Below are 12,910 nucleotides of genomic sequence, written 5' to 3'. Positions count from 1 at the left end.
CGAACTATCGAGTCCCCCATTACTACTGCTCTGCTCTTCTTCACCCTTCCCTTCTGAGTAACGGGGACAGGCTCCGTGCCAGAGGCCTGGGCCCCGTTACTTACCCCTGGTAAGTCGTCCCCCCCCACAAGTATCCGAAACGGTATACTTGTTCTTGAGGGGGACGGCCGCCGGGGGTCCCTGCACTGTCTGCTTCCTCCCAGTCCCCCTCACTGTCACCCATTTATCTGCCATCTTTGGAGTTACTACTTCCCTAAAGCTCTAATCTATGACTCCCTCTGCCTCCCGAATGATCCTAAGTTCATCCAACTCCAGCTCCAGTTCCCTAACGCGGTCTTGGAGGAGCTGGAGATGGGTGCACTTCCTGCAAGTGTAATCAGCAGGGACGTCCATGGCATCCCTCACCTCAAACATGTTGCAAGAGGAACATTGCACTGCCTTCACTGCCATCCCTCTAAAAGTAACCTTTTTTTAAAAAAAAACTGGGTCTAAAGAATAGAACAAGCAAAATGCAGCACAACTTACCACAACGGGTCTTATTATTAGGTTAGAGGAGGAGGGAGGCTGGGGGGCACTACCTCTGTAGTGCCTCGGGTTCTTCTCCTGCGCGCTTTTATAGGGAAAAAACCTACCCGGCTGCCCCTCTGGTCTTCGTCACTTCCCCCTGCTTCTCCCGCTCTTTCTGTGAAGAGAAAAAAAACACCGCTGCCCGCTACCGGTAAGTAATTTTAAAACAAACTGTCTCACCTTAGCTGTAGCCTTCCGGGTTCCTTTACACTCTGCTGCTGCTCGCACTCAAAAGAAAAATCCATCCTCCCCACCAATCTACCACAATTACCCACCACCTGCATCTCCCTCTTTCCCTCCCAGCTACCTTCCCCCCCAGTCCCACTCCCACTCCTCTTATCTCTTAGCCCCCTTCTCCATCCACATTCCTGATGAAGGACTTATGCCCAAAACTTCGACTCTCCTGCTCCTTAGATGCTGCCTAACATGCTGTGCTTTTCCAGTGCTATACTTACCGACTCAGAGGAAACACTGGCAAGGTTATCTTCTGCATCCCCCCAGTACCTCAGATACTGACACACCTGTGGGAAGGTTTGTCTGAAAATGTTTGCGAACATAATTTATTGAGCATCTGCAGCTGGCCAAGGGAAAACAAATGCCCAGACTGCTGGTACTTAGGATTGCCATAGACCAAAAACCTGCTCAGCTCCAGTTTGATGTTGGCAATCAGTGACCTTATGCACATGGACTGTGAGGAACAAGAACAGCAGATAGGTAAGTGGGATGCAATGATACTCATTGCCTAGAGGCTGCAGGAATGCAGCTACACTTTGAGGACCTGGCTACCTCAAGCATGCAGTTATATGGTTGCTTCCATGGAAAGGTTGACGACTGCCATTGAGAGCCATGTGGTGCTCTAACGTCAGGGTCTGCTGGAGAGCTGCACACACATGCACTTCATTGCCCCTGCCATTGCTCTCAAGACTGAAGTCATGGCAACAGGGTGATGGGGAATCTGGCACATACCTAGTGCCTTTTCTTCATAAAGAGACATGACAGTGCCGGAAGACACCCAGCTGAAAGGGAATCACTTATAGTCCCCTCTTTGCAAACACTCCAGATGTGACTAGGCCCTGCACGTCCTCCCTGCCTACCTCATCCAAATCTTGAAAGTTCAAACTGAGGATGGTCCTGTTGCCATAGGCAGGTGCATTAGAGATACAGCGTGTTGCTCACAATATCGAGATGGCCGTCAGCAGACTTTCATCTGATTCTGCCAAAAACCTCAACATAGCCCAAATTGTTTAGGCCCTGGTAAGCTTCCACCATTAGTAATTTCTTGCCATGTTCAGATTGGAATGCCTTTTCAATGTGTATTTTCCGAGGCCAGAATTTGATTAGATTTGATTACATTACTGTGTGGAAACGGGCCCTTCGGCCCAACAAGTCCACACCAACCCGCCGAAGCGCAACCCACCCACATTTGCCCCTTACTTAACACTACGGGCAATTTAGCATGGCCAATTCACCTGACCTGCACATCTTTGGACAGTGGGAGGAAACCGAGCACCGGGGGAAACCCACGCAGACACGGGGAGAACGTGCAAACTCCACACAGTCAGTTGCCTGAGGCGGGAACTGAACCCGGGTCTCAGGCGCTGTGAGGCAGCAGTGCTAACCACTGTGCCACCATGCCGCCCACAAATCTTCCAGGCCTGGAGGTGAAAAGTGATCTCAGTGACGTGGGCTGATGGAATGGCCACTTATGCAACTATTTCACTTCCATGTAGCAGGAATTTGCAGTTTGGAAGAGGTGGTGGGAGGGCCATCAATCTGCAGTAATTGTGCATGATTGAAGGACTGGGCATAGGGCAGGGGTAACATCTGAGTCACCACACTGCTCTTGCTTCTAATCCCCATAATCTCCTCCTCTCCTTGTGATCCTCACTCTACAAGATACACCCCTGCACCCTCATCACCCAAAAATACACCTACGCTTTCCATGGCAATCCTCCATCTTAGGGTCTGGATAAAACTGTAACGCTTGTAGAAAGTGAGGGCTGCAGATCAGAGTCAAGAGTATGGTGCTGGAATAGCACAGCAGGTCAGGCAGCATCTGAGGAACAGGAGAATCGACATTTTGGGCATAAGCTCTTCATCAGGAATGAGGCTTGTGGGCCGGGGGGGTGCTGAGAGAAAAATGGCAGGAGGGCTGTTGGGCTAGGGGGAATGCAGCTGAGAATGCGGTGGATGAAGGTGAGGGAGAAGGTGATAGGTCAGAGAGGAGGGTGGAGCAGATAGATGGGAAAGGTGATGGAAAGGTCAGGAGGGCGCTGCCAAGTTGGAGCTTTGGGACTGGGATAATGTGCGGGGAGAGGAAATTAGGAAACTGCTGAAATCCACATTGACCCTGTGTGGTTGCTCATGAGCAGCCGATGAACTGCTTGGAACAGCTACTGGGTTTTCCCACTTTGACAGGATTCTTTAATCCCTCCTTTAATCTTTCCCATTTCTGGACTTAATACGAAAATACTGCTGACTGTTTATTGTCATCTGAGTTGCAAACATATTTAATCAACTTGCAAACAGCACCCCCCCCCACCTCCCCCAAATTTCTCAAACAGAAACAAACAGAGGTTGCTGTACAAGCTCAGCAGATCTGGCAGCATCTATGAAATGAGATCAGTGTTAACATTTCGAATGTGGTCTCCCTTCCTCAGACCAAAATTCCTCAATCAGTTTGTCTGATTTGTCCTGGTGAAGTTAAGAATCAACTTGATATTTACTGAAGTATTTTCACTGGCCTGTCGTTTCACTAGAGGAGGTACTAGGATCACAATTTACAAACCAAAATCTTAATAATAAATAAGCATTTTGAACACTTTGGAGATTTCAAGGAGCTGTGACCGTGCATGTGTGCTCACGGTGTGCACAATGCTGTGCTTTAAACACTAAATGTGACTATTTAGTAACCAAAGATATGCATATCCACACTTTTGTAAAGTTAAATAACAATTATCTAAATGTTTGATATGATTGTCATTATGTTATATCTTTAACGTAATTTTCTGAGCATAATAACCAGGACAGTACATTTTGGATTGCAGCATTAATCTGTTCCATTTTCCTGGTGATTACCCTTTAAGCAACATATATACCTGTTCTGTCCATTATCTTTCACTATTGGTCTCTTGTGACTGTAGTAGTAAAATCATAACAACCGTGGCATTCTCTGACATCTTCATAGCTGGCTGTCCCCAAGTAATGTCTTTAATTGATTTGATTTCTCTTTTCCATTCATTTTAATTGAAAAACAAAGATCATAGATCAAAACCTTTAGTGTAGACTATGACCAAAATTACACACAGTATTCCAAAAGTGGCCTCACAGTGTCTTGTACTGATGCAACATGACATCCCAACTCCAATACTCAATGTTACGACCAATGAAGGCAAGCATGGCAAAAGCCTTCCTATTCACCATGTCCACCTGCAACTCCACTTTCAAGGAACTATGTACCTGCACCACTAGGTCTCTTTGTTTAACAATACAGTTGATCAGCCTGAACCAGATCTGTTTTTCTCTTTCCTGTGGAAGAATGGTTTAAATTAATTTTAAATTATCACCGTTTAAATTCAGCCATTTGAATTGTCCTTGGTAAAGAAGACATACAATAAAAAAGTACTGTAAATAATCATGTATAAGTCAAGCCCTGAGTTTTGGCCAAAACAAATCTTGTATTTTCCATATATCTCGTGCAAATCGACCCTATTATATCGCATTATAAATCTCTTACAAAGAAAACTGCATATCCCCATTAACTTATTTTTGCTGAAATTTCATAGATTTTTCAGAAAATATTTGCTTAATGAAGAAAATAAGTCAATATTCCCATTAACCCTCTTAAACGAAATGGCGTTCATTCATTCATACCGGTAACTCTACTCACCGCTCTTTGTTTACTGCCAGTATATCACATCTCTATTCATTCATTCATAACTCTACTTACCGCACTTGGTTTACTACAGCACATTTTCATTCATTCTTTCAGTCGGACCGGTAACTACTCATCGCTCTTTGTTCACTGTATCGCATCTCTATTCATTCATTCCTATCTCTACTTACCGCATTTGGTTTACTACAGCATGTTTTAATTCATTCATTCATTCAGACTGGTACTAAATCTATCGGTACCTATTGCACTTTATTCACTATACATCCAAAAGTTAATATCATTAAAAAGTTAATCATTTTAATTGTGCCATTATCTCTGAATGAAAGTGAGGTAATTTAGCTACATAGCCCTTCCTGAAGAAGGGCTCATGCCCGAAACGTCGATTCTCCTGCTCCTTGGATGCTGCCTGACCTGCTGCACTTTTCCAGCAACGCATTTTCAGCTATATTAGCTACATACTGGTTTTTCTTTAATTCTTTGACATTTCATTATACTGCTTTGTTAAGTTCCAAAACTATATGAGAAATAACAATAAATTCACTCGTATAGAGGGATTTTACGGGATACATAGTTCCTCTTTTAAAGTTCAGTTTTGTATTAATCAGTATTGGTGTAACTATTCTAAGTTAATTCACAATTACTGCACTCTTTCAAATAATAGTGTGGGTGTACAGTTTAAGTTTCATTTCTTTAATTCGAGCACCGTTTGTTAAGTGAGCTGCTGTGTGACAGGGCCTTCCCCCACTCCCCTTGTGGGCCCCCCTTCCCATTTGGCGCTAGACTACGAACCTCCAGTGCCTCCTAGGTGCACGGCAGGGAGGCAGCGCCGGCCACCTGTCTCCGATGACATCACTGCCTGCCAATCAGAATGCCTGCCTGCTTCATGGGCAAGCCACAAGCCAAGCAGAGCTGCGACCTGTGGGCAAGGAACCCCGCCCACCTTACCGTCTCAGAGTTTGAAACTCCTTGTACTGTATGTATGTAGCAAATTGAAGAAAGTTTGTGTTCCTGACTCAGGCCCGGCAGGAAGATGGACAGTAGATTAGGATTCAGTAACTATTTAGGATTCTTCTTTACTCTGGATTAGTTGTGCAATCAAATCGACTTCAGCTAACATGGCATTTCATACTATAGCACGAATTTCAGCCCCTTGAAAACAATACCTCGTGTATATATCGACCTCCAATTTAAATCTTAAAAATCTTTTTAAAAAGTCTTCAAAATTGGACCTATACGCAAGTATATATGGGAATTGGTAGCCATGGAGGTGTGTTCTGCTATGCTGCCATGGTCAGTTAGCTTAAGCCACTTGAACAGTAAGACCACAAGAATTAAGTCAGTCAATTAAAGAAATGGCTCATTTAATGATAATGATCGCATTGTTCTCTATGATTTCTGAGAATGCCTGATTCCCATTACAAATTGATATTGTGAACATGCATTTGATAAATGATTTTAGTTTTAGTCTTATGCTAATGAATTTATACAAAAAGTTCAATGTACCCTTAAATAGGTAAAACAGTCGCAGGCTGCATTTTTCCAAGAACAGAATTAGAAAGCCATGGGCAAGAAATGAATAAACAGAAAGTCCTACTGGGGTGATGCAAGGGCTCAGTGGTTAGCACTCCTGCCTCACAGCGCTAGAGACCTGGTTTTGATTCCAGTCTTGGGTGACTGTCTGTGTGAAGTTTGCACATTCTTCCCGTGTCTGCGTGGGTTTCCTCCAGGTGCTCTGGTTTCCCCCCAAAGTCCAAATATGTGCAGGTTAGGTGAATTGGCTATGCTAAATTGCCCATAGTGTTCCAGGATTTGTATGTTAGGTACATTTATCAGGGGTAAATGTAGTGGGAACGGGTCTGGATAGGTTACTCTTCGGAAGGTCAGTGTGGACTTGTTGGGCCGAAGGGCCTGTTTCCACACTGTAAGGATTCTAGTATGGTTTTCAGTTTTTTATGTCCAGAAATTAGATTAAATTTGCCATGAAGATTAACAGGCAGGTGGATGCAATAGTCCCGCTAAAAAAAATATGATTAGATTTGCAAAAATCAAAATCTGTGACATGGTACTTTGCACTCAACCATTTTATTGATTAAAGGAGCAGTTTGGGGTGAGGAAATTAATTTGCACTTTCATAATCAGAGGATTACCAATAATTATTGTTTGTTCCTGCAATGGAGATTGGTGGATGGTAGAATTGCACAGGGTCCTTTCTATGTTTGAATTGTTAATCTTGACTATCATGCATAAACTTTCCAGGTAAAGTATTGCTGGTCATGTCAGCATTGTGACTGATGACTCAGAATTATAAGACCTATGATCAGATTTTGATTTAATAGCAGAATGATGAATGGTAACTTGAGTCCAGATTTTAGGATGCAATCCAAGGCAGTATGCAAGTGTAGCTGTTAAGGTGACCAGGCCCCCAGAGACACCTTGCAAGTCACAAAAGGTACACAGGCAGGTTTGGGAAGAGGAGGAAGTATTTGACAGTGGGCCAAACAGTGGTCTATGGCTTCAATGAGCTGACAGAAGCAGTATCCCTGACCCCTTTGGACTGCACTTCCAAACGTTCTATGAATCAATGGTTTAGCAACAGAATGTCTGAGTAAGCTGTATTGGTTAAAATGTCAAAAAATATGTAGTGAGAACAAAGAACTCAATAACCCAGCATGGCCTGGGTCTTTGCAGCATTGTCCAAAATAACAACCCATTTGACCTCTTATAGTGAGACATGTTGGCCCAGGGAAAGGTCCAAAGGAGAGAAACTAAAAAGTTTAAAATGTGTTCATTGTGAAGAGGAGATTTATTCAGGGAGATTTACTTGGAATATTTAAAATAATGAAGGGAAGAGACTGGGTAGAATGATATATATTGTTTATTGCCACTGCAATTTCATTTTGTGCTGTTGAATATTTACACATTTCACTAATATGGATCTGTTGTCTTGTGCTATTTCAGGCCTGCTTTTACTTTAACAGGTTGCATTCATGAATTTTGTTTTCTAGAACTGGAAGAAATTTGGCAAAATGATTTTGGTAAGTTTATCAATATTCTAGAGACAAATTGTTACTCACTTAAATGTTGTATTGGGAGAGTTTGCTGCGTGAATCCCTTTTAAGGTGTGAATGTTATAGCTGATTGATTCTAAAAGTTGTATACAAACACACAAACAAGGAACAGAATTAGGGCACTAGGCCCTTTGGGCCTGCTCAGCCATTTAATAAGATCATGGCTGATCTGATTTTAACATCACCTCCAGATTCCTGCATATTTTCATCCCTTTTGTAATCAAGAGTTTATCTGTCTTAATTCAGAATTTTAAAATATTTTTAAGTGCCTTTTGAGAAATGAAATTCCAAAGACTCTCAACCTTCTGAGAGAAGAAATGTTTCCTCATTTCTGCCTCAAATGGATAATTCCTTTTTTAAATTCTCCCATGTTCTTTTGACATCCACTCAGTCAGGACCCCTTAGGATCTAAAATGTTTCAATTAAGTCGCCTCTTACTCTTCTGAATTCCTAAGGATACAGGACTAGCCTGTCTAGTCTTTCCGCATAAGACAATCCGCTCGTTATAGGTATTAATCTAATAAACCTTCTCTAAACTATAGCAGTGTTTAGCACTGCTGCCTCACAATACCAGGGACTTGGGTTCATTTCCAATCCTAGATGTCGAGTTTGTGCCTTCTCCCTGTGTCTATGCAGGTTTGCTCCGGTTTCCTCCCACAGCCGGAAGATGTGCCGGTTAGCTATGCTAAGAATTGCCATGTATAGTGTAGGCTATCCATGGTAAATGTGGCGTTCTATGGTTTCAATGAGAAGACAACTACTACTCACCCTGCAAGGTGAGGGTGTGATGCTTTTCTTTAAGTGATCTATTCCCAGTGAATCTACTCTCTGATATGAAAACTGTGTCAATGTTCAAGCTATTGAACCCATGGTGGTTATAACTTGTGTATATTTCCAACTTTCTCTAAGGCAGCTGCTAGTCCCATACAGAAAGCCCTGACATTCCAAATTGCCGACTGGGGAGATGGTAACTTCTTTATTTTTGTTTTTGTTTTTGTTTGTTTGTTTATCTAGAGCAATGAATTCCATCTACTTGCTGAGCTGCAGAGTCCCATTGAAGCAAATGGGGAAAGTGGCAGGTCAGCACCAGTTAGTCAGAGTTTCCCAATTTGAGGTGGGCAGTGACTGACCAGTGAGATATGATGGTGTTCCACTACTTGAATCAGCCTGTACCTGTTCTCCACTCCTATCGATTTGGTGAAGACTTCCCTGTGAGGCTATGTACTAACAGGGAGAGACTTACATAGTTGGTAATGATCTTTGCATTGCAGTTACCAACAGTGTGAACTGAAAAAGAGAAGGAAGCTAACACATTGAAAGCACATCTGCTCTTCAGTCATACAGTTGAGGCCTCATATGGACATTTTATGCAAATCTTACATATTTTCTACATTTTAAGTGCTATATAAAAGCAAACTGTTGTTGTTGAGTATTCTGCTAGTGTTCCAATTATTAACATGTTCATCACAGACCTTTTAAACAATGAATTAATTCACACTTCAGTTGGACTACAGGGTAAGTGAAGGGTACGGGTAAATTTGGTGAATACAGAACACATGGTTTAAGCAAGTTGTGAATGATAATTATTTGTGTATGGAGTTCCCTTGCAGACCTTTTTCTGGCAGGCTTCTAAAATATTATTCATGCAAATAATCTGTAAGATACCATAAGTAATAAATTTAATTAATAAATCATTGCAAATTGTGAACCTAGTTCATTCAACAATCACTTGTTTGTAGTGTTCATTAATTAATCAGGTGTACTGAAATGTTCTTTTACCAAATCTTAATATCTAATTCCAGCTATTCATAATTACTTCCATACTTTGCACCAATAGTAAGTGTTACCATTTATATTCTGATTTTTTCAATATTCTTAATCATTTTGAATAATTTTCAAATGGCACTTAACTGAACTATTTGTTTCTGATTTCAGGTTATGCTTTTGAACGGCAAGGTAGCTATACCATTCCCAAGTATTTGTGTTTTGGATCAATTCTAGTTTATATAAAATGTGACTGCATATCCATGGTGGAATTTTAAAAACCTTATCTAGTATAATTAATTTTAAGATATACAATACTGCAGAATAATTTACTTCATGGTTGGTTTCCGTGCAGATGGCTCAGGTAACAATATCTTGTGCAGGGCAGTTGTAAGTGAATGTATTTGTTAACATATTCATCAGTGACCTGGCAGCAGTGAAGCCTATTTTCCAGTATTGACCTCTAGGCCAGATATGCATGTGTCCCCTATGACAGAGCAGCAAAATGGCATTCCACAATTTCACTCAGTCCAAAGAGCAGCTGTATTACTTGCGCCATTACTGGCCTTGATGCCCAGCCCTCACTATCAGATAACCTGGTCTGCATGATTTTGAATTGGGTCAGGTCAAGAGTGGAAATATGGAATGTGCTGGCACTTCAGGGTGACCTACTCCACCTCCCTGACCGATCCAAACAAAAATCCATTCTTTGGTCCTTGATAAAGGGATGCAAGTGGAAAACAACAATGATACTTTGCATGGTAAGAGTTTTTACTTCTGAGGTAGTGGATCAAACCACATTCGCACACAGAAAAGAACTGTCTCAGACGTCACCATTTAAAGTGAAAATTGACAGTTTTATTCTTTAAGTTCAATAGAGAACTTTAAAACAACTATTTACAACTCCTTTCTCTTAAACCTATCTATTGCCTCCAACTCTACAATACTGATCCAATTAAAAAAACTGACGAAGATTTACAAAAAATAATTATGTTTCAAAGCCATCCAGCTTTGTCGATTCTCCTTTGTAGATTTTCCTCTGTATTTTCCTGAGACATCTTTTCTTCAGTTTTCTGCTGCACAACTTTTCTTATAGACAAGTACCTCCCACCTTTAAAATAAAAACGAAACATCATAATGAAAAGATGACTTCATTTTTTTCCTCTATTCCTTAACTACGTTATCATGACATACAAATACCTTTTGTCTAAGTTCATATTAACTTCTTCCCACGTATATATAACATTGAATAGATCAAAGTTTGGGTGAAGATTTGTAGCTCGGATGCTCGTTGTTGTGGTTCTGTTCGCCGAGCTGGAAATTTTTGTTGTAAACGTTTTGTCCCCTGTCTAGGTGACATCATTAGTGCTTGGGAGCCTCCTGTGAAGCGCTTCTGTGGTGTTTCCTCCGGCATTTATAGTGGCCAATATAAATGCCGTAGGAAACACCACAGAAGCGCTTCACAGGAAGCTCCCAAGCACTGAGGATGTCACCTAGACAGGGGGCGAAACGTTTGCAACAAAAATTTCCAGCTCGGCGAACAGAACCACAACAACATTGAATAGATACCAACCTCATCTATTCTTGATCAGTTGAATCTGCAATAACGCATCTGTGATTGCATTCTTATGACCTGCAACATGTACAATTTGTAAATTAAAAGTCTATAACATAAGACTCCAATGAAATAGTCTCATATTCTTGTTTCTAAAGCATTCCAAGAATGTAAGAGGATTCTGATCCGTGTACACAACCGACTCAGGCCAGTACCAAACTCAATAGTTCTTTTTGGATCGGGGAGTATTTTTTCTGGTGGACGTTGAGTTTTTTCAAAAAGGAACCAACTGGCAGTTCAATCCCATCATCATCTTCCTGTAGCAGTATAGCTCCAACTCGTATGTCACTAACATAAATGGCAGCTTTGAAGGGTTTTGAAAAGTTGGGTGTAGCTAAAAATGGTGCGGTGGTTAATACTATTTTTAAATGGTCAAATGCCTCCTGCGTTGCTCTGTCCACCAAAACTTGGTGTTCTTCTTCAGCAAATTGGTTAATGCTGCCACTACACTGCTGAAATTTGGAACAACCTTCTGATAGAATCTGCTTAGTCCCAAAAATCAAAGCGACTCTTTTTTTCGAGGCTGGTTATGGAAGTTCCTTGATGGCCTTTGTCTTTGTATTGTGTGGGGTCAAGCTTCCACAACCGATATTATATCCCAAATTTTCGCAAATTCAGTTTTGTTTAGGTTTATTGCCAGTTTTGCTTCTCATAGCCAGAGAGTCATAGAGATGTACAGCATGGAAACAGACCCTTCGGTCCAACCTGTCCCTGCCGACCAGATATCCCAACCCAATCTAGTCCCACCTGCGAGCACCCATATCCCTCCAAACCTTTCCTATTCATATACCTATCCAAATGCCTCTTAAATGTTGCAATTGTACCAGCCTCCACCACTTCCTCTGGCAGCTCATTTCATACACGTACCAACCTCTGCATGAAAAAGTTGCCCCGTAGGTCTCTTTTATATCTTTCCCCTCTTAACCTAAACCTATGCACTCTAGTTCTGGACTCCCTGACCCCAAGGAAAAGACTTTGCCTATTTATCTTATCATGCCCCTCATAATTTTGTAAACTTCTATAAGGTCACCCCTCAGCCTCTGACGCTTCAGGGAAAACAGCCGCAGCCTGTTCAGCCTCTCCCTCTAGCTCAAATGCTCCAACCCTGGCAATATCCTTGTAAACCTTTTCTGAACCCTTTCAAGTTTCACAACATCTTTCCAATAGGAAGGACCCCAGAATTGCACGCAATATTCCAGCAGTGTTCTAGCCAATGTCCTGTACAGCCGCAACATGACCTCCCAACTCCTGTACTCAATACTCTGACCAATAAAGGAAAGCATATCTTCACTATCGTATCTACCTGCGACTCCACTTTTAAGGAACTATGAACCTGCACTCCAAGGTCTCTTTGTTCAGCAACACTCCCTAGGACCTTATCATTTAGTGTATAAGTCCTGCTAAGATTTGCTTTCCCAAAATGCAGCACTTTGCATTTATCGGAATTAAACGCCATCTGCCACTTCTCAGCCCATTGGCCCATCTGGTCCAGATCTGAGGTAACCCTCTTCACTGTCCACTACACCTCCAATTTTGGTGTCATCTGCAAACTTACTAACTGTACCTCTTATGCTCGCATCCAAATCATTTATGTTAATAACAAAATAGTAGAGGACCCAGCACCGATCCTTGTGGCACTCCACTGGTCACAGGCCTCCAGTCTGAAAAACAACCCTCCACCACCACCCTCTGTCTTCTACATTTTGAGTCAGTTCTGTATCTAAATGACTAGTTCTCCCTGTATTCCATGAGATCTAACCTTGCTAATCAGTCTGCCAGGGGGAACCTTGTCGAACGCCTTACTGAAGTCCATATAAATCACGTCTACTGCTCTGCCCTCATCAATCATCTTTGTTACTTCTTCAAAAAATCAGTCAAGTTTGTGAGACATGATTTCCCATGCACAAAGCCATGTTGACTATCTCAAATCAGTTCTTGCCTTTCCAAATACATGTACATCCTGTCCCTCAGGATTCCCTCCAACAACTTGCCCACCACTGA

General features: G+C 41.9%; 1 protein-coding gene across 1 annotated transcript in view; it reads left to right on the top strand.

Annotated features, from left to right (window-relative positions):
* The window catches only part of si:dkey-205h13.2, a 180,047-nt gene that overhangs the window by 23,073 nt on the left and 144,064 nt on the right, over positions 1-12,910 (top strand). The window contains exons 3-5 of the mRNA XM_043675395.1: positions 7,468-7,497; positions 9,333-9,366; positions 9,466-9,486. Of these exons, the coding sequence (XP_043531330.1) occupies positions 7,468-7,497; positions 9,333-9,366; positions 9,466-9,486 (85 nt within the window). The remainder of the gene's footprint in view (positions 1-7,467; positions 7,498-9,332; positions 9,367-9,465; positions 9,487-12,910) is intronic.

This window comes from Chiloscyllium plagiosum, chromosome 34, assembly GCF_004010195.1.
Source record: "Chiloscyllium plagiosum isolate BGI_BamShark_2017 chromosome 34, ASM401019v2, whole genome shotgun sequence".
Taxonomy (NCBI): Eukaryota; Metazoa; Chordata; class Chondrichthyes; order Orectolobiformes; family Hemiscylliidae; genus Chiloscyllium; species Chiloscyllium plagiosum.
The sequence above is the reverse complement of the archived record's forward strand: the minus strand, read 5'-3'. Positions and strand labels throughout refer to the sequence as shown.